This window comes from Heteronotia binoei, chromosome 10, assembly GCF_032191835.1.
Source record: "Heteronotia binoei isolate CCM8104 ecotype False Entrance Well chromosome 10, APGP_CSIRO_Hbin_v1, whole genome shotgun sequence".
NCBI lineage: Eukaryota > Metazoa > Chordata > Lepidosauria > Squamata > Gekkonidae > Heteronotia > Heteronotia binoei.
Window position 1 is genome coordinate 67,251,336 of NC_083232.1, and position 22,347 is coordinate 67,273,682.

The following is a 22,347-nucleotide window of genomic DNA, read 5'->3' on the forward strand; positions in this document are numbered from 1 at the left end:
AGAGGTTACAAGCATCGAGGCACTGCTGTTGAAGACGCAGCTGCGCTGGGCAGGGCATATTTCTAGGATGGAAAACCACCGTCTTCCCAAGATTGCTCTGTATGGCGAACTTTCCACTGGCCATCGAAATAGAGGGGCACCAAAGAAGAGGTACAAGGACTCCTTGAAGAAATCCCTTGGCACCTGTCGCATCAACCATCACCAGTGGTCTGACCTAGCCTCGGATCGCAAAGCATGGAGGCACACCATCCACCAGGCTATCTCTTCCTAGCTGGTCTTGAGGACAAAAGGAGATTGAGGAAGAATCGCACTGCTACAGCACCAACCCCAAATCAGACTTTTCCCTGCAGCCGCTGTGGCCGGATCTGCCTGTCCCGCATTGGTCTTGTCAGCCACCAGTGAGCCTGCAGCAGACGTGGACTACTGCATCCTTCTTAAATCTTCGTTCGCGAAGTCAAGCCGAGAGAGACTTTAGTGCATGTCAGCATATGTTTCCCCAGAAACCATCAATGTTTCATTATTATTTGACACATTAATTGGTTCTGTTTGTAAGGCATCGTGTTACATCCTGTGTCTTTATGTCAAGCATATGTTCCCAGTTTGAAAGAGTATGCTTGATCATTCTAGGGGCAAGCAAAATCTAAGTTCTTTTAATTATTAATTACTGGGCGATCCACACCCCAACAAAAAAATACTACTGATTCCAGTGTTGAAAATATATGAAAACCATGTACAGGGATCTTATAGACTTGATCTTTGCTATCTGGCATTTATACAATTGCAGTGGTGGTGGAAAGTGCCATCCACAATTGACTTAGGTTGACGGTATAGAATTTTCAAAGCAAGAGATATTCAGAGGTGGTTTGCCATTGCCTGCCTCAGCATCAGGACTCTGGTGTTCTTTGGAGGTCTCCAAACCCAGGGCCAGCCTTGCTTTGCTTCTGAGATCTGATGAGATTGGGCTAGACGTGGGCTATCCAGGTCAAGGCAATAACCATACAGTTTTTAAACATTAATGGCAAGTATCACATTGGACCATTCTCATCCAATATTCCTTAACAGGCTTATTTTCATTAACTGTAGTATAATTGATCAATCTACTGTGTTTCGGTGAGGGTTTTTGCAGGGTAACAGACCCACTAAAAATATAAAATAACCAAGCAAAATTTTTGAAATTTTGTAAATTAGGCCCATGATGAAGACAACATGCCAAAATGCATTTGGTCTTCTGTTCTATGGTTAATGAAAGGAGTGTTCTGTGTGTTATGACTGTTTTGTGACATTTTCTCTTCACTTGCAAGAAATCTTAATTTTCTTACAGATTTTCCATATAGATTTTCAAATAACCAGATTTGTTTTTCCTCTATGTACTCATTTTTTCTCATCCTTTTTGACTTTTTCAAAGTTTGGGGTTGGTTGCTGGTTTATTTTTTCTTTCTTTTTAATGGGCAGTTATTTGTAGAATCATAGTGGCAGGGGTTCTGCAGCTTTTCAAGTCCCATCCTCTGTCCTAGCTAGCTTTAACATAGCTATACCTGTAGCTGCTATTGTGATAACCACAACTACTATAAATATTAAGCATTCAGTTTACGATTTAGCTAGCACATCATGAGAAGATGAGTGAGAGTCTCTGCTTCTCTTCATTCTATCTGTTTTGGCATAGCTATTCTCTAGTTCAGCTACCCGCAAACCAAAAGGTATAACCCAATTTTCCTTCCTCTTTCAGTGCTCTCAGTCTGTTGGCTTGCAGAGAGCACAGAAGAGTCCACCTTGGCTCTTACTGCTTTGACTTTAAATGCCTGAATGAAGCTGACATAGTTGTTCCTTTGTCCTCTGGCTTCTCACAAGCTATCTGGGTCTTGCTTACAAGACTTCAGGCTAGTCAGTATCCCCTGATGGTTGTTCCAGAGACTGTCTCCTTCCTGAGGCATCACAAAATGTTGGCCAACTTCTTGGACACTGTATTTCAACTCCATCGGCTGCCGCTGGTCTTTCTAAAGATGAATTGTCTTGGCAGAAGTTCTGAGTTGTGATTTCAAACAAAGCATTTCAGTAACTTATCTCTATCACAGGGGTGGCCAACGGTAGCTCTCCCAATGTTTTTTGCCTCCCAATGGCCATGCTGGCTGGGGCTGATGGGAGTTGTAGGCAAAAAACATCGGTAGAGCTACCATTGGCCACCCCTGCTCTATCATATTGTAAATGAGGCCTTTTCATTAAAAACCAAGGGATTGCCATCAGCGGCACTGCCAGGAAGTCACAAAGTTGTCATGTTGAGCAATGCTGTTGCATTCACCCAAAACTCTGTGGTTAAACCATAAAAAGAAATGGTGATACAGTGTAATAAAGAAAGAGGTGTTTGTTTGGATCCAGCCTCCCATCAGCAGCTTGGATTTACAATATTCAATCACACAGCATCTCTCAGCTGCTGACTGGCCTTGATGAGCTGCTTCCAGAATTTATGCTCTGGTGCAGTCATCAGTCTGCCACCTCTGTAATCAAACCAAGTTTCCAGTCATTCTTTTTGCAGTCAACATTTCAGGCAAGGAAGATGCCCCCTGATCTCTGGAAACCTCTGAAATTAATTGTTGCGACTGTTCCCCACAGTCTGATATTTTATTGCTCTTCGTGGAATATTAATTGTTCAGCTTCATACCCAATACAGAGAGATACTTGTGTCTCCTCTTTCACTGTAGTAAAACAGGTGGGAAGGAAAGTCATCTGTCACTGTCACCTTATGAGGAGAGATGACTGTGAATGGCAAAGTTGAACTATACACACAAATTTGTATGAAGAGTGACTAGTTCTGGATCCATATGACTAATTGCATCTTTTCCCAAATCCTTGTTATAAATAATACAGCACAGTTGAGCCTCAGAGGCACACATCCTAAGACAAATACCAAACTCTCAATTCAGGAAGCTTATAGTCTCAGGATATATTGAGTACCCCTTAAAATGTCAGTTTCCTTGAGGTAAAAACCATTGCATGCTGTTGGTTCAGCTGTTGTAATACTTGGTTAAAGGGAAATAAGCAACAAGAATAGACTTGAGAATAAAAGATCTCAGTCAGAAGAAACAGAAGATCTTCACCTGGATATGTAGATGATGACTGACAGTTGCTCATAAGAATACTAGGTATTAGAAAGTACTGAAGCATTAAACAATTCACTTATTTGCTTGCTCTCAGCTTGACAGGAAAGGGGGGGGGGGAATACACATGATCACCAATGCATCTGGAGCATATGCCATGATAAGCATGATGAAATTTACAAAGTTGTCTAGAGGACTATGTCACACAGGGTTTTGACATTTTGCAAGCAAAATTCCTTGTTAGCTTTCCTCAAGTGATATATACCAGTTTCTTATAAGTAGGTTAGCATATAAGTCTGCAGATCACACTTGCTGTAATGATCTAAAATAGAGGATGTTCCAAATACCAGCACCTCAGTGTAGTGCTATGATTGTAATTCAGCGCAGAATTAATTCTCCTATCAAACATATTGTTTGCCTTCAAAAATCCTTTCTCCATCTTGGAATGGAAACTATAAACGCATACCTTCACCACTAATCTTAATATCTTGCTCCCCACCATCCTGCCAGCAAAGGAGATTCATGCATTAATTGAAGGTATTGATATTAGCAAGATGCTAGACTTGAGAAACTGCACTCCAGTGCTTGAGGAGAATTAATAATCAATACTGCTGGCAGGATTTGGAGAGGAAGAAGATAAATTCATGTCAGGACTAGAGCTACTTCCTGGCACAAGAGTATCCATGATCTTACATGGTTATTCTAAAGTATTCTTTCTGTCTCGTACGTCCTTGATCTGTGGCTCATTCTGTCTATACTCAAGATGCTACATCATGCACACTATATGTACAGATCATAGTCACATTCAGAGATCAACACCCACAAATTTCCAAAAGTAGTGCAAAGTATGTTCACAAAGTAATTTCCCAAAACCTACCTCTATAAGACTGTACATTAGCCTATAGGCATTATTATTTATTTATTTGATGAATCGCTCTATACTGGCTACTGCCAGGCTCAAGGTGATGTACAACAGTGGGTCAAAATGCAATTATTTAACCAATAGAATCTTTATTTTAATAATTGGTCCTAATTTAGGCTTTGATAAAAAGTGTCAAAATGAGGGTTCAATTTTGCACTTGGAAAAGCATACTAACTGCCGACCTAAGTTGTGTTCAGGAACTGTTCCACTATATTGGGGGGGGGGGGGGATATATGTGTTATATTGCTGAATCAATGATTTCAAGTATGCTGTTTTGCAATGTTAAATGAGAAGCATTCTGGTTTGTTTTGTTGCTCATCAAAAGCAGTACAGCATAGACATGTTTATTAGGAGCACAAAACCAAATATAATTTACATTAGGAACAGCCTCATTAGGACTGCAAGGCTAATGTTACCCATCAGCAGAGCTGTCTATTGAGTCACTGACTATTTTTTGTGCCCTCCTCTGCTTGTTCTCATTTTAAAATCCATATTTTCATTGCATTTGTAGCCCATCCCATTTCATTACTTTGATGCATTATTTGCATACATTATTTATCCCTATCATATAAGACAATAAATGTACACACTAGGCTCTTTAAAGCTGCATTTATCCATGGCAGAGATCAGGGGGGAAAGCCCAAAATATTTCCTCTAGTCTCATAGAAGATTGTAATTTCAAGAATAAATGAAATATAGAAGAGGAGGAGGAGATTGGATTTATATCCTGCCCTTCACTACCTGAAGGAGTCTTAGAGCACTACACAATCTCCTTTCCTTTATCCTCCCTGCAACAGACACCCTGTGAGGTAGGTGGAGCTGAGAGAGCTCTAACAGAAACTGCTCTTGAAAGGAACAGCTCTGCGACAACTTGTGACTGACTCAAGGTCACATCAGCAGGTAAATGTGAGGAGTAGGGAATCAAACCTAGTTCTCCAAGATAAGGGTCCGCACATTTAACCATTACACCAAACTGACATCAAGATATAACTGCACCAAGATTAGGTAGAATGGTATTTATAGTAGGTGAGACACTCAAGATGTTAACATTAGATCTTAGCTTGTTCTGTTTCAACTGCTGAGTAGACTGCTTGTAAAAGAGGCATGTTACAAGTGATTGTGTGGTCACCTGCTCCCAAATCTACCCCATAGTACAATAACTCGTTCAGAAAGTGATTTCCAGGATGTATACCATTTTCCTCTCTCTCTCTAGCTGTCTGTCCATCCAACCACTAACATCACCCAACATCTTCTGCTGCCTAAGGCAGAAAATGACCTGCAAGTTGGTAGAACTATAATAATCTCAATAACTTGACAATTTGCCATACTTGGATAAGATTCCCAAATCTGTCACCTGAGGCACTTCAGTATATTTTGCCCTCATGATGACTGGTGATGTGTATGAATCATTTTTTTTTCCGTTTAGATATGCAGTAAGTGTTGGTTTAAAATCCTTAATCTGGAGTGAAATGTCACTAGTACTCCAATGACATACAACCTGTTCAGTAAAATCAGGTGACAAAACAATGGATATTCTGATTTGAACAGTAGGAAGTGAAAGCTTGTATGGACCTTGATGGAGTTCAGTAAACATAGCCTCAGTTCAGACAAGTCTGAGTGCTAGACTAGGGTATGATGCTGGGGGATGCATGAATGAACCTTCCCAGACATTTTTTGGATTCTAGAGAAGCCTCATGGCCCAGTTGAGATAACAATGCAGGAAAAGAGAGCAGGTTAATCCTTTTCCATGTGGAGTTGCCACTCCAGGGTGAAAGGGCAGAAAGACAAAAAATGAGAACAATGATGCCTTGTCTTTATTGCCTTCCAGGGCTAATAACAGCCTAGGAGGAGTCAGTTTCTACTGGCAAAGCCTTGCTGCTTATATTTTGCCACTACTCCTAATTTTAATTTCTGTTCATACCGTAGTCCACCTAATTTCAGTTTCCCTCAACATGCACCCATTACTAGATTTTCAAGATTCAACTATCTAGTTTGATTCTGTGTTGCCATCGGTTGATAATATCAGGGAGTTGAAAAGCCATCCTGTTCAGAATAGGCTTGTAGTCTCCTTAAAAGAACAGTTTTATAGCTTAGGGAAACTATTAGATTTGCTTCTGCTAATGAATTAGAGGGAAACATAACTTACTAGCATTGAAAGTATGACTCCTAATTCTGGGCACAATTCAAAGTGCTGGGTTTTTTTTTCTTTAATTGTTCTGCTAGTGTGCTTTAATTGTTCTGCCAGTAGGCTTGCTATGGCATAAGGTGTCTCACTGATAAACGTCATTGCCCTCTGCTGCTATGAGCAGTGTTGGAAGGAATATTAAAAACCACTCTGTCACCAACATCGACACATCATTTCTGGATAAAACCCAGGAGTGACAAACATCAACATCAGCAGGTAGGCTTGCCAATCCCCAGGTCCCAGCGGGGGTTCTTCTGCTTTCCCAGGCTCCTTCCTGCCCCCAGTCAGCTGGCCGGTGGGGGGAAGCCCCGCCCTCAAAGCCACCATGTGACTTTCCCCCTCCAGAGGCTCCAGTCTCCAATTGGAAAGGCTTCCTCTTGGGATGGGGTTACTTGGAAGAAGTTAGCTGCAACTCATGAGTAGAGAGGCCAATCCCTCACTTCAGTGTCACCAGAAAAGAGGGGGGGGGGATGTCTGCTGAGCACTTCATTATTCCCTATGTGGAGATTGATTCTCATAGGGTATAATGGGGAATTGATCTGGAAGTTTCAGGGGCTCTGGGGGAGATGTTTTTTCAGTATAGTATCTACTGCCTCTCCCCAAAGTACCCCCCAAGTTTCAAAACGATTGGACCAGGGGGTCCAATTCTATGAGCCCCAAAAGAAAGTGCCCCTATCCTTCATTATTTCCTATGGAAGGAAGACATTTAAAAAGGTGTCCTGTCCCTTTAAATGTGATGGCCAGAACTCCCTTGGAGTTCAATTATGCTTGTCACACCCTTGTTCCTGGCTCCACCCTCAAAGTCTCCTGGCTCCATCCCCAAGGTCCCCAGATATTTCTTGAATTGGACTTGGCAACCCTATCAGCAGGGGCCATTTTGTAGAAAAATAGTTGGTGGAGCTCATCCAGGAATTGTTATGCAGCTGCACATACTATTCAATGGACAAGGATGTAGAACTCTCAGAAGGAGGAGGTGGAACTTTAGAAAGGTTCAGGAGCTGTGCTCCTGTGAGCTCCCAGTGAATCTGAGGCCTGAACATCAGTAAAGTCACCAACATCACACCTACCCCTATGTCTCCACCCCTAGCCCTCCTGCTGGTTTCCTAGGCTGAACCTGGCATGCCCATCTGCCGGTGTATTGATGTTATTTTCCCAATTTTGTTGTTAAGATTTGTATCACTGTAGGTTTTCAGTTAGTTTTATGTGGTTGAATTTCTTGTATTGATTTTTCATTGTCCTTTTGGTTTTTAATCATATTCATTTTTAAATGAGCTGCCTCATGAGCTTTCAGCTGAGAGTGAAGTAGGGATGCCAGCCTCCAGGTGGAGCCTGGAGTTCTCCTGGAATTACAACTGATCCAGATTACATAGATTATATCTCTTGGAGCAAATGGCTGCTTTGGAGTTGGACTGTTTGGCATCCCATCCCCAATAAGCTCCTCCCCCTCCAAACTCTGCCTCCCTACACTCCACCCCATTATCTCCAGGAATTTGTCAACCTGATCATGGCAACTCTAGAGTGAGGAACACAAAATAAATATTCTTTCACCTCAGACCTTCAGCGAGCAGGCAGGTGGCACTTGATGGACTATGGCTATGTTCTGGCATCAGGCTAAGACATTCATGCTTTATTTGGCATTTTAACTTGTCTTTTTTAAAAAAAACATATGTGTGTGCATGTGTTTTAATTTTTGTATGGTGTTGCTAAAAAAAGCAACTGCTATTTTTATTTGTTGCTTTGTCTGCTTTCTTATGGTGAGTGTTTAAGGTTAGGTTCCATTTAAAAAAAAAAAAGATCCAGGCTTCTTTGGTGTGAGCAATAATTTCAAAATGGTGAATTTGAATTTTTTCTCCTTTGCTAATGGAAACAGGCTCCAGGCATTTGTAAATGAAGAAATAAACTGTGTAAATGGAGTATATATTGTGATGAGCGATGTGTGTGTTTGCAGGGTGCTGTGTTAACGCCAACAATGGATCACACAATGTCCATGCAGCCAGCAAGTATGATGGGCCCCTTGACACAACAGATGAATCATCTTTCCTTGGGCACAACAGGAACGGTAAGCATGTGCTTCAAGTAAACAGTACCTTATTACTTTCTAGAGGGTCTCAGCATCATTCTCCAGTTAATCAGTTCATTTACATTACAGTCTATGTTATTTGAATATTTCCATAGATAATAAGATTTCTGTTCCTTATTTTTTTTTCTTATGCTGACATGACATAAAATAAAGAGTTGAAAGAGCACATTATGGCATCTTGGGAATATAAGTCTAATTAGTAATTTAATAAAACATGCATGCCAGCTTTATATTATGTCTTCCAAACTAAAAGCCTTTTACATAGTAATTAGGCAAAGAATTATCTGTAATAATGGTAATGCAGACATGGAAGAAATGATGTGCAACTATTAGGGGATTGCAATTCATTAATAGAAAGGCAACTCTTGGGATTGTGGACCAGATCACCTTACCTACTGTTGTTCCAAAATTCCCTATGCTAATTTTGACCTCTTTCATTAGAAATATTAAAATTTAAATTTGAGCCAATTTTCCAAGGATATTTTTATTCTCTCTTTCTTCCCTCATAATTGGGTAAAAAAGCTAAAATGTGACATTTTCCAGTGTTCAGTCAATTACTGGGATTTTTTTTTATCTTCACAAGATAATATTGCTAGAAATGGTAAATAATATCAAGTATCAAGAAAGGATGTTTGCAGAGCTACAGGCACTTAGGCCTCTTCTTTGCTTTGCTTTGATGGCCAATGTGGCTTCCTGTCCATCAGTAGTCCTGGGCTCTGAAATGAACAAAAAAAATATCTACCCTTGTGACCTATGCCCTTTTGGAAGGTGATGCAGCCACATTTCTGTAATCTCAGCATGATATCCAGAAAGAGACCCCTGGCTTGATACCCAAACAATGCACCCCTGGAACATGATATTGCCATGTAACCCTAGAATATTAATATGACACAGCAACGCCCATTTGAATTGGAATGGTCTTTCTTGCACATAAGGGAGGCAAATCTGGTTCAATCTAGGACGCCAGGCAGACTGGAATGATGTCAAGTCTGATTCACAGGCTGGACAAACATGTGGCTGTGCTAAAGGGTTAAAAAGAACCTCCATCTTTCTGCTCATGGAAATGAACAACTTAAGGCCCAGAGAGAGGGCAAAGTGGGCAAAAGCTGTGAAAATTCCTTCACTCCTCTTGGCAACCTTTCAAGTCCTGTTATCAAAACATAAAAACAATATAAGGGTTACCAGAACCCCTGCAACACAAACAAAATGGTCTATATGTATGTTTTGTTATTCTTCAGGAAAAGACAGCAGAAAAACACAAAGGCTAAAGGTCAAGAGCCATCTTGTGAATGTGCTATATCTGTAACTGGTCTCACATTTCTGTCAGGGAATCTGAAGTTCCACAGAATTTCTATTTTCTTTAATTACTGCTAAAGGCTATCAAAGTCAACCAATCTCCTGAACACTTGATGGATGGCTATCCATTTTGACATTAAGGGAGAAATATATCACTTTTGGTGAGCTTCAAAGAAAGCAGTGATTGGCCACAACAGTCATAAAAGTCATCTGGCCAGTGTAATTAAAATTCCTCTTTGGGGTATGGGTGTATGACACTATGATCTCTAATTGGCTACTCAACATATGACACCCCGATTTTCCATTGGTGTGACACTCTGCTTCCTCATTGGGTAATTGAATCGCTTGATGTGACGTAACTGACCCTAGAAAACAGACAAACTTACCTGTCAAGATTAGATTTCTCCACCCTCCCCTCCATCCAGGAATTTTTCCCATTCTCCCTGGCATCCTTCCCTCCCTCCATCCCTTCGTGCCTTCACCCCCCCCCCTTCTTCTCAAGAGAAATTTCTCTCCAGAGGCCTCGTGTTTCCTCTGACTGAACCTGCTCTGCAAGATTTAGGTATTGTATACCCCCCCCCCCCATCCGCACATATTCAGCTAACCACTGTATTCCTCTTATATGCTTGAAATTGTTTGATTGGGATGTAACTGTTGTGTCCTAGGCTCAAATGGGAGAACTGTTACTTTTGGAGGGAACTGTTACTTTTGGAGGGAAGCTGAACAAGCCAAAGCTTGTACTCCACACCAGGGTTCCAGAGAAGGCCTAAGCGTGCCCAATCAGGGGAAGGATTGAAACATAAGTAGCCAATTAACATCTAGGCTCATACTGTACCCTGATAGGCCCTTAGGCCCCTGTAAATAGCCAATCCATGTACATAGTTAAGGACCAATCAGAAGGGGGCAAGAATTGTATAAAGGAGCGGGAGGTTTGAATAGAGCTCAGTCTGTGTTTGTGTTCCTGAAGTAAAGCTTGCTGAAATCACTCTCCGACTCTGGTCTCTTACTGCGTCGACCCCAGTACTTTACAGTAACTATTTGAAAACCAATACCTATAATAGAATCCATTATTTAACCAAAGGATTTTCAGTGGTCTATCTCCGTAAGCATTGACAGAGATCCTTGCTCACCTCACCTCCTGTAGGTCTACCATTTCGAGCTAAGAAATATTAATATTCCCCAATAAAAGGTTAGTTGTAGTGTAACAAGCAGGGATCACAACCGTGCTGGAACACATGTGCAGCTTTCCCCCTTGGGTGATACCCATCACAGATTTGCTGAAGAGGGTAACTCTTTGAAAGTGCTTCCTCATCTCTCAGAGGAAAGTTATGCCATTTTAAATTAATCCAAGGAACAGATGTCTACAAATATACAGTAAATCTCAGGTTTAATCTTTAATCATACCTATATGTATCTGTGAATGAGAATGTGCTCTATAATTAACTTGATTTTTGCTACTGTCCATAAAAATTTGCAACTTAAATTTCCTTAAAGTTATCACTGCACTCTATTAAATCATAAAGTGGACTCTGCCATTTATAACAGTGTAACATACTATAAAAACTTAGTTTGAGACTGTCATATTGCTGTAGTCAAACTCCACTGTCTTTTCAGAAACTATTTTTCACCTTAACCAAGTAGTCTGGCATTTTTTTCCATGCCATTGCACTCAGTTGGCAAATTAACTTCTAAACTAAGAGCTGCCATCCACTAAAAAGCAGCATGGAATAATTCTTAATGTCTTTAAATAACCCAAACTCTTGTGGAGTTTTATGGGCCTGTTTCTGGCTACAGTCTTCAAGAATAATGTTTCATGATTCTGACCTACTGAGAGCTTTCAGAGTTAAAAATACATTTAGTCTTAATATGTCTGCAAGGAACTGAGTGACCCTTTGCTCTGGATTCTTTCCCCAGCAGGCTTTAGTCTTCATCAGGAGTTGGGAATTAATTATTTTGAACCAGTTTCTACTTCATTTTGGTAGAAGTCCTGGTCTCTTATGCTGAGGTGAATCTTTGCAGGGCACTGCAATCCATATAACTCCAGCCAGATGAGAAAAAAGACCATGATTGTAATTATCTCAATAGGGTCACATTTTATGGAAAATACAAGGCATGAACAATAAATTTCCACTGTGCTCATACGTCTAATGCTGTAGTTTAAAAATTTGCAAGAGGGTGCTATAAAGGGACCATTGGCTACCTTTCAACAAGCTGTTTTTGACAAACAAGCAGGAATCTAATCAACTATTCTGCTTGTTAGTATATGCTCCATTCTGTCCCAGATTAATTTAAAAGCTTGCAATATGCAAAGTACTTTTATTAAAAGGCTTTCATACATTTGCTTCCTTTGACAAACCATTTTGTTAATCATCATAGCATATGTTACAGCCAAAACTGCCCTCCTCAGGGTTTCCTAACAAATAATTTGCTGGAAGTATAGTTACAAATAGTGGCATAAATGACTGGTGTAGATTCGTGTACACTTATCTGAAAGACCAGCTTGCAAACTTTTTTCCCATCATGGTAGTTCCAGGTGAGTAGCCATATTGATTGGCAGTAGAAGAGCTTAACTCTTGAAAGCTTATAGCCTCAGAATCTTGTTGGTTAGAGGAGGGGTGGTTAGAAAGTAACATATGGGATAGATAAAAAGAAGTTATTAATGATGCAAGAAATAGATATTGTTACCATATGTTACTAAATAAAATTGCTTTAACCAAAGAATCTTGTTGGTCTTCAGGGTGCTACTAAATTCAACTCTAGCTTCTCCCCACCCCCACCACCAACCCCACAATCTAATTAAATCTGAAAAGCAAATTTCACCAGTCTCACTGACAGCAGCCATGAGATTTTCTGTCACGTACACAAGTTAACACTTAAGAGTGTGCAGCCTCACTCTCATCATGGGGGATTTGATGATCCTCAGTCATTCATTTAAACATTTATACCCCACTTTTCCTTTTGGACTTTGTACTGACAGCCCCCAAACAGGTTGCACTAAAGCAATATCTACGGAAAGACTACCCTCACCTGGCCACAAGCACATTAAATGTGCTATGGAACCATAACTCATACTTTCTAGACAATTAGACGAGCTGCTATTGACAAAATATGGATGAATGTATAAAGACTGGTCATACGTAGCTTCTGAAAAGACAGCAAAACCTGGAGATTTTGAAACCTCTGACATTGGACTGGAAAAGGCGTGAAGACATCCTTCCCATCCCATCTCAATTTGGGGGCAAATTAGCTGTTTTGTGGGATGAGGAGTAAAGGAGAATCCAACAGTGAATGTGGCTTCCTGGTGAATTTTGCTATCAGTTACTCCATGATGCAGATATGGATGAAGGGTCCTTGAATCAGGGGCTTATTTTTTTTTTTCTTCCTCAGTAAATTCCATCTTCTTTTGGATTGTGTCATTGATGATATATATTCTGTACACATATGAACAATTAGTGCTTCTGTTAAACTTATGCCTTGCTTGGTTAGACATGCCAATAGATGTACATCACTCCTTCCTAAAGAAGAAAGGGGGGGGGGGGGGAGAAGCATTAGTCTTTGTTTAATAATAAATGGTTCCTGAAATTGCTCCATCATCAGGCTGTCAGTCATAATGTGTCTTAAAACACCATTGATCTGACATCACTTTTGTGGTTTAATAAAAGTTGTGATTGACAGCTGGAATTGGATACAATATAAAACCTCCTTTGAAAATAAAGCTGGGTAGTTTGATCACAGCTTTCTGTATCCGTTGCTTGACTCCTTTCTCTTCAGCAATGGCACCTTTCAAGCTATCAAGAGCAACACTGGGGCATCAGAGGAGTTTACTTGCAGTATAATATTGTCCCTTTTATAAGGCTTGCTTCTGAAGGAGGCTTTATTATCACATGCTGTAACTTCTATTTCTAGGGAATATTTAAGGTAACATCCCCCCCCCCAATCCTTCCTGAAGATCTGCACCTTATAGCGACAAATGTGCAATTTGGCTGATTATTATCTGTGTCAGTATAGCCCATTCTGTTAAGAGAAAAAAGTGCCACCATTCAAGGCTTACAAAAACTTAATTTACAGCCATAAAATACATCCCCAAGGTCTGCTGGGGACATCCCTGGAGCTCCACAATGAAACAAATATCTGAAATAGCTCCCAGCTGGGTCTAGTTGTGATCACTTTGACTTTCTAGTAAAAAAAAAAAGGGAGCTTTGAAAGACAATCTTTTTAGTAGACATATTTTTGCTGAAGTGTTAATAGATCAATGTAGAACTGAATAAATCGTCCCTCTAGTGAGCTTCTTGGGACTTAGAGCCACTTTCTCTGATGCATTGGCTTTTAGGGTGTTCAAAACTGTTAATCCAAGAAGGCTTATTGTAAGCAAGGATAACGCTTAGATCACTTTAATGCAGTGGACAAGTGTTTAAAATTAGTATGCCTACTTGTACCTATTGCTCCAGAACATAAGAGCTCTGATGGATCAAACCAGTGGTCCATCTAGTCCACTATCATGTCTCACACCATGGCCAGCTAATTCCTCCAGGCATAGAAGCCTAGGCTATCTCCTGATATTGACTCCTGGCCCTGGTATTCAGAGATTGACTGCCTCCGAACATAGAGGTTCCCTTCAGTACTAGCCATAGCTAGTAGCCACTGATAGACCTCTCCTTGATGAATCTGTCCTGGTCTGACAATCTGACCACTCCACAACACTAGCATGAAATACATTATTTTAGATTTACTTGCTGATTTGCTGATGAGTTTGTTATTATTATTGAATGAACAAATGTCCTTTGAACTTACCTCCCTGAAGCGCTTAGGGATGGGAAATGGAGAAGAGGGTTAAGTGACTAGGTTTTTTTCAGTCTTCTGTACACAATTGAATTAAATGATAAAGTATGAATTAGAAAACATAATTGCCCTCTTGCACAATTGTGTGATAAGTTATTTTTTTGTTAGAAGTCCCTTAAAGAAGGGGGCAAAAATCAGGAATGGATTTTTTTTTTTCCTGGTAGAAGATATTTTTGAGCTCAGATTACAGTTAAGAGCCAGTTTGTTAAATTGAGAACCAGTTTGGAGTAGTGGTTAAGTACATGGACTCTTATCTGGGAGAACTGAGTTTGATTCCCCACTCCCCACATGCCACTGCTTGAGCTGTTGTGCTCAAGAGCAGTTCTTGGAGAGGTCTCTCAGCCCCAATTACCTCACAGGGTGTCTGTTGTGGGGAGGGGGAGGGAAAGGAGAACTGGGCTGCTTTGCATGATCTGACATTGTGCTGTTCAGGAGTTAATGGGTGTGTGTGTGGCAGAATTATATTTTGTTTGGGGTGAAGTAGTGAAGGGCAGTGAAGGGCAGGGTATAAATCCAATATCTTCTCTTCAATCTCTTCTTAATCTGTGGTGATAGAAAGGCTCAAACATACCATGTTTTTTCTGGGACTTAGCTGTAGTATTGAAAGTAAACTCCTAGGCTAAACCCTGGTGGTGTCCAGGCCAGTGTTTCCTCTAAGCTGTGCACAAGTGGCTGCTGATTAACACATGAAGCCCTGCTCAGCAGCAACTTAAAGCTGGCAGGGTCTCGCACTGCCCATTGACCATTTTAAGATTACAGCAGTTATATTCTGCTCAGGATGTGAAGGAATATTGGTTCAGGCACTCACTAGTTAATTAATTCTAGAGACGGTTTTCAGAGGGACAGGCAGAGATCAGATGCATGAAGTAAATTCCTTAGTCAGCGACTGTAGCAGCACACATGGATATAGGTGGGAAATGACCTTAACATTCTATAGGTTTCAGCTGGTGACTTTACTGTGCAAAACTCAAAAGTATACAAGATAAGCATAGGCTTCCCAACCCTCCCGCCCTGGCAGGGGACCCCAGGATTTCCACCCTCTTCCCCCGCTCCCCAAAAAAACGGAAGCGGGGGGAGGGGGAAACGGCACCAGGGAGCATGGCGAGCCGCCCGATCCTGGAGCGGGCGAGGCTGCTGTGCCGCGCCGCTGCCGCCCCCTCCCCGCCCACCGCAGCTGCTCCTCCGAGATGGGCCCAGGCTGAGCCCATCTCGGAGGAGCAGCCAAGAGGCGGCAGCAGCGCAGGGGAGGGCGAGGCAGGCCAGGAGCATGGCGAGCTGCGAATCCGGGCCCTTCTAGGACCCGGACTTGCGGCTCGCCATGCCCCCCGGCCTGCCTCCACCCCCCCACCGCTTCCACCCCAGAGGCGGAGCGGGCGAGGCCGCCGCGCCGCTGCCGCCTCTTCTCTGCTTGCCGTGGCTGCTCCTCCGAGATGGGCTCAGCCTGAGCCCATCTTGGAGGAGCAGCCACGGCGAGCGGAGAAGAGGCGGCAGCTGCGGGGCGGCTTGCCACGCTCCCCGGCGCCGTTTCCCCCCTCCCCCTAGCTCCACCCCAGTGTCTCCTGGTTCCACCCCCAAAGTCTCCTGGCTCCACCCCCAAAGTCCCCAGATATTTCTGGGGTTGGACTTGGCAACCCTAGATAAGCATAGTGACAATTCACAACAGCCATCACAAGAGTTATCCTACTTATGTGGGTGAGAACATAAGAAAAGCCCTGCTGGATCAGATGAGTCGTTCCATCTAGTCTAGTATCAGGTCTTACACAGTGGCCAAACAGTTCCTCTGGAGGGCCACTGTGCCATAGATCATAGACAACAGGCCATAGAGACAAAGGCCTTCACCTGAGATTGACTTCTAACACCAGTGTTCAGAGATTTAGTGCCTCTGAACCTGGAGGTTCCCTTTAGTCACCATGGCTAGTAGCCACTGATACACCTATCCTCCATAGATCTGTCTAATCCCTTATTAAAGTTGTTCATGCCTGTGGCCATCACTACATCTTTGGCAGTGAATTCAACCTTTTAATCAGTCTCTGTGTAAAGTAATATTTCCTCTTGTCCATCGTGAATCTACTACCCATCAGCTTCATTGGTTGCCCTTGAGTTCTAGTATTTGCGGGGGGAGAGGGAGAGAAAGACAGCAATCCTAAACAGGACTATTTGGAATCCCACTCAGGCCTATTTAATGGGATTTACTTCCAACAAAGTGTTCTCAGGATACTGAAAGTGAGTCTCTGTTGAGGCCCTGGTTAGTTCAGTTAATTGTGCAATCCTAGGCAGAGTTACTTCAGTCTAACCCCATTTAGACTGGAGTTACTCTGCCTTAGAATACATTCTGAATTCTAGGGCATCTGTTAGCCATTGACGTGCCTCAAAATTATTTTCTGTTTATAAGGAAGGAGAACAATTGCCACACACTCTAAAATGTATTCTGCCATGGAGCTATGAATGAATCAATTTTATATGTTAAATGAACATTAAAATTAAGTTCTCTCTTATGGAACTGGGCTGCTTTCCATGATCTGACATTGTGCTGTTCAGGAGTTAATGGGTGTGTGTGTGGCAGAATTATATTTTGCTTGGGGTGATAGAATACCTTGAAACAGCCCTGAGGGGAAGTACCATATTTTTAGTTTGCCTATAGGCAAAAAAAGAATTGGAGGATGGGGAAAGACACAAAAGTCCCTTCCTGCTTCCACCTATCTTTTTACACAGCTCAGGAAATACCAGGCTGTTTTTATAGCTTGTAGAGAGTATATCTAAACTGGCCTTCTCAGAAACAAGTCCCATTTTATTCACTGAAGTTTACCCAGGAAAGTATTGTTAGGATTGCACACCAGAGCTTAGGTCTGGAGAACAAAGTCTAAGCTCTGGATTTAGTTTGGGATCTTTTCTTTCCCCTTTGGCATTTGAATTCCCTGGTTTCATGCTTTTCCCATTGTAACTGTTGGATAATCTTGGAAACTAGAAAGTTCATAAATGCCATATCGTCTCTCAGCTTTTGTTTTAAAAGCGGCTGTGCTTAGTGAAGTCAGATTTGCAATGTATGCGTATAGTCATATAAAATTGCCTTTTCAGACCATTGGCCCATTTAGTTCCAGTCTCAAAGGAGAGAAAAGCCTGCTATTATGCCTACTGCCTGAGATTCTTTAACCAGAGATGCCTGCCTGGGATCTCCTGACAAGCAGCTGCTCTCCAGGATCCAAGGCACAGAAAGCCAAGGTCTTTCCTGGTACTTGTGACTTTTGCTCCTTTACTGGAGATGCTCCAGACTGAACCTGGGGCCTCAGGCCACACTACCTCATGCTGTCCGCACAGTTATTTGATACATCAGAGGTTCTGTGGTAAAGCATTTCCAGCTGCTCTTTCACACATGCCAACTTGTGGTAGAAAAGCAGATGGGAAAGTGATTTCAGCTTGCTGGAACCTGGACAAGGACATTGATTGCATGTGTATACATGCCCTATGTGAGGGACACACACACGAGATGCCTTTTAGACAAGTACCAATTCTGCACTAGCAGTCACTCCGCCCCCAGGCTTCTGCTTTCCTTGGAGCAAGCGACCAATTCCCCACTAGTCACTGTGCAGCCACATTTTGACTCACTGCTCCCTCTAGTTTCTCCTGCAGCAACTTGGTCTTGTTTTTTGGAGATTCAGAAGCTGTGAGGGAGATTGGAGGGAGCCACAAGTCAAAATATGGTTGCACAGCTTCTAGTGGGAATTAGTCACTTGCTCCGAGAAAAGCAGAAGCCTGGGGGTGGAGCAACTGTTAGTGAGGAATTGGTGAAGATGTGGCAAAGAAAATCAAAAGTATGAGTAACTTATGAAACCTGCTTTTCTGTTACATGCTTACTGACCCTTCCAAAGCAGAGGAAGCTCTAGAAATGTTGGACCCAAGTGCTAGAGATAATAGTAGTAAGGTTTTCAGTTCTTTTACTTACTTACTTACTTACTTACTTACTTATTTATTTTATAATTTCTATCCCACCCTTCCCAACAAGTGGCTCAGGGCGGCTCACAGCACAAGTACCACATAAATACTTTTCCCTGCTGCATACCCATTTTAATGTTAGGTTCTAGAGACTGCCAAAATGCCCCCTGCCCCCAACTTTGTTTACTAAAGTGTTACAGGGGAAAATGTTTTCAAAGCTTTAGTCTTCCCATCCCAGTCTCTCTCTCTCTCTTTACATTGTATGTCAATTTCATTCTGCACTAATGATCTGATTCCCCCCCTTTATTTTGTTTGCATGCAACACTGCTTTTTTTTTTTTTTGCACTGGGGCCACTGTCATTTCCCCCCTCTCATCCCTCTTTCCAGTCAACACTAGCAGGGAACTAAACCTCACATAGCACCTTTTAAACTCCCCCGCCCCCATTATTTTATTTTATTTTTAAATAAGTAATCCAGGACTAATAATAGTCTCATAGTGACTCATGCTACTTTTAAAAATAAAAAATAAAAAATGAGGGGAAAGTGGAACTTGTACATCAATGAAGAGGGGAGGACGACAGAAGGTGTGGAGTGGGCAGAATGGCCTCAATGTGGGCAGGGAGTGACCTTCAAGGGGCAGGAAAAGGTTGGGGAGAATGATGGCATCTGTATGTTTTGGAACCTTTGACTTATAAGTAAAACAAGGGGAAAATTGGCACAAAAGCATTCTCAGAAAATCCGAGGAAACAGTAACCAGAAAGTGAACAGAGCTCTGAAGAGAGGGAAATCAATGCAGAGTGACAAAGAAAACCTGATGGACATGCACGGTGAAAGCAAGGAAAAACACCCATGCATAACAGGCCATAGCTGGAAAAGATATCAGATAAAGTTTTCTTTCCTAGCGAATAAGAGAGGGGAAGGAAAATAGCTCCTCCTGAGCAAATTGTAAAAGAACATTAAAATCAGATGGTTTTCAGATAGAATAATTAACAGGCATTCTCACATTGACATGTTACTGTTTTATGGTTTCCCACGCTAATGCAACCCAGATCAAAGGTTTTCTGAATTTATTAATTTTACTATTCTGCTATTGGATTTTAACTTTTTACCACTATTCCAAACCCCACCAGCTAAATGTGGCTCTGACGAAGTGTGCATGCACACGAAAGCTTACGTTCTGAATAAAACTACCGTACTTTGGTCTTAATGGTGCAATCGACTCCTATTTTATTCTACTGCTTCAGACCAACACGGCTGCTTACTTGGATCTATCTAATGTGGATGAGTTCACATTCCTCTACCAGAGTAGTCCTGAGACTGAAAACAGGAACAGTAGCTGCAGAAAGGTCACTCTGTGTGTGATAAGTGTTGTTAAGTCGCTTCTGAGTCATCGTGACACGATGAACTAATGTCCTCCAAAATGTCGTGTCGTTAACAGCCTTGCACAGATCTTGCAACCTGAGGGCTGTGGCTTCTTTATAGAGTCAGTCCCTCTCATGTTAGGTCTTCATCTTTTCCTGTTGCCTTCAACATTTCCTAGCATTATTGTCTTTTTGAGTCTTTTCTTCTCAAAATGTGATGAAACTGTGTGAGCCTCAGTTTAGACATTTTTGCTTCTAGGAAGAGTTCAGGCTTGGTTTGATCTAGAAAGATAGCTAATAATAGGAAAGTCTGTAACAGTAGACAACATGGAGTCAAGAACAATCATTTGACCATACTTTGAAATCCAGATGATAAATGCCTGATTCTGTAACAACTTTCAAATATGGATCCCTGTCCTTAATTTGACTTTATACAAAGACAGCATAGTCAAATATGAGAAATTGTACTTGATTGTTTTCTCATATCACTTTGGGGATGGAGGAGGAATGACAGTAAGAGAAACTCTTAGGATGTTGTGTGTGCATGCAAATACACATGATGTACAGCCTAATGCTTCTATTGTTGCATGAATAAGTCTTTTTTAGACCAAGTCATGTGGTAAAAATTTATCAATATCTTTTTACTGCAGAATGCTGTTGTCTTCACTTTCCTGACTTACAATGTCACCAACAGTTCCTCCATAGAATAACAATCTAGTTATTCCGGGACATAGTTTCTTATCTTTCACTCTGTTAGCTTTCTCTGTTGGTCCATGTTTGATAATATCTACAGAACCCTTGAAGCGGCACTATAAGCTTGTTACACATTCCTTATCTAATATTTTCTTTGGATAACCTGTGGCCACTGGTGGTTTCCAATGTCACCAAAAGCCCTCAGTGGACCGGCTGCTTTGTTTGAATCTGTTCCTTATCTGTGGTGAATTTGTGCATGCTTTGATCATTCATAGTTTATGACATCATCCCAAATCCCATAATGTTTTCTAAAGCCTTTTTTATGAAAGGATTGCTTCTATTATTCGAAGTGTACACAATGCAGTCCCCAGAGCTTTTACAGCTGCTTATTCCTTTACTGTCTTGCAGCTTTGGTGTTATCAGGTGTAAATCTTGAAGCTCTTTTATTTTCTATATTGATCATCTGTTATGTGAACAAAATGACAGTTCCCAGTCTTCATACACTCCTGTGGCCAGAAGCCTGCTCAGTAGAAAATGGCAAAAGAGGGTGGAGCCCTTTGAGCCTCTGAGTATGAAGCGGTTACAAAAGCAACATGAAATTAGACATAATGTAAGGGATGTTCATGCTGGTATTCAAAGGGTATCTATTGTTAGGTCAGATCTAAAGAACCTTGAATGGAAGGAATATCAGCCACCATCGTCATTCCACAAGCACCTGGCACAAGAGCTTAAGAGTCATTCATACACTGCTATAATAAGCAGGCATGCGTCCACTTATGTGAGAGGGTGTGCAAACTCCTAAACAAATGGAAGGCTGTCTTTTTGCTTTTACCATGCAGCACTCTGGCATGAGAAACCCTCCCATTGTTGTCCCCCAAGCACCAAGAATACGGAGCATCATTGCTCCAGATATCGTGTTCCATCTATATGTTGTGGCTAATAAGGAAGACATGTTACACTTGCCAGGAGCAGGAAAACTAGCTCTGAAGGTGAAACCATCACTGAAGTTCACTTCAGGGCAGATTCAAACTCCATTTGTAGGATTGCAAACTTGAATACAATACAAGAGAATCTAGTTTCCCTGGAATGGGAAAGGGAATGGGAAGCCAAGTAAGCACAGAGGAATCTTCCTGATGGCTGGAGAGTGAGGAATTCCTGGGAGCATTAATTGAGGAGAGTCTTGAGTAATGGACTGAAAGCCTTGGTGCCAGGTGGCTCTAGATCTTTCTGAAACTTTCAGTTGTTTCTCAGTCCATCATGGTGGGACTAAGTTGAGTGTGTGACAGATCCTGCCTTGTTCTCTGGCAACTCCCAGTATTTGTTTTGTGGAGGGGAAGGAGAGAAGCCAGCAGACATGGAGGTTTCATGGCACCATTGTCTATGAATTGTCTGACTTCTTGCTGCTTTTATTCTGGAACAAGCCTCACATTTTGCTATTAGATGCAATGATGCTGATAATATTGATTGTTAATAACAGACTAGTATGTAGCAGAGAACTTTACAAAAGGGGATAATTCCTGATGCTTTGCAGTATAGGTTGTCAATCCCCTGTACACCATTGATGGAGGCTGAGTAAATAATTTATTTCATTAGATTAATCTCTTTCTCCTTCAGGAATGTAGGCAATAGAAATGTTTGGGTTCTTCAGAAAATGATTAAACTGTGAGCTATGTTCTGTAGCCGAAAACCATAAGGACAGGGTTTGTGGAAAACTATTTCCTGACTAAATAGGAACAGCTCTGCAAATCAGCTTGCTAAATGTTTGCCTTTATGAGCTCAGTCTTTACTTTCAAAAGAATATTTGCTAATATTTGCCTCAGCTGAGTTTTATATGGGCAAACATAGCTTGCAGCAAATTCATTAGTAACAATCGTCAGGGAAATGGAATGTAAAAGACATTCTGGCATAGATGAAGGAGATTCAGTTTTTCATCTTGGTGAGCATTTATT

The 22,347-nt window shown here is 41.6% G+C and overlaps 1 protein-coding gene across 6 annotated transcripts in view; it reads left to right on the forward strand.

Moving 5' to 3' along the window:
* RBMS3 (RNA binding motif single stranded interacting protein 3) overlaps window positions 1-22,347 on the forward strand; it is a 1,175,542-nt gene that overhangs the window by 1,132,867 nt on the left and 20,328 nt on the right. For all 6 annotated transcript variants that reach the window (XM_060248818.1, XM_060248816.1, XM_060248822.1 and 3 more), the window contains one exon: window positions 8,148-8,258. In XM_060248818.1, the coding sequence (XP_060104801.1) occupies window positions 8,148-8,258 (111 nt within the window). The remainder of the gene's footprint in view (window positions 1-8,147; window positions 8,259-22,347) is intronic.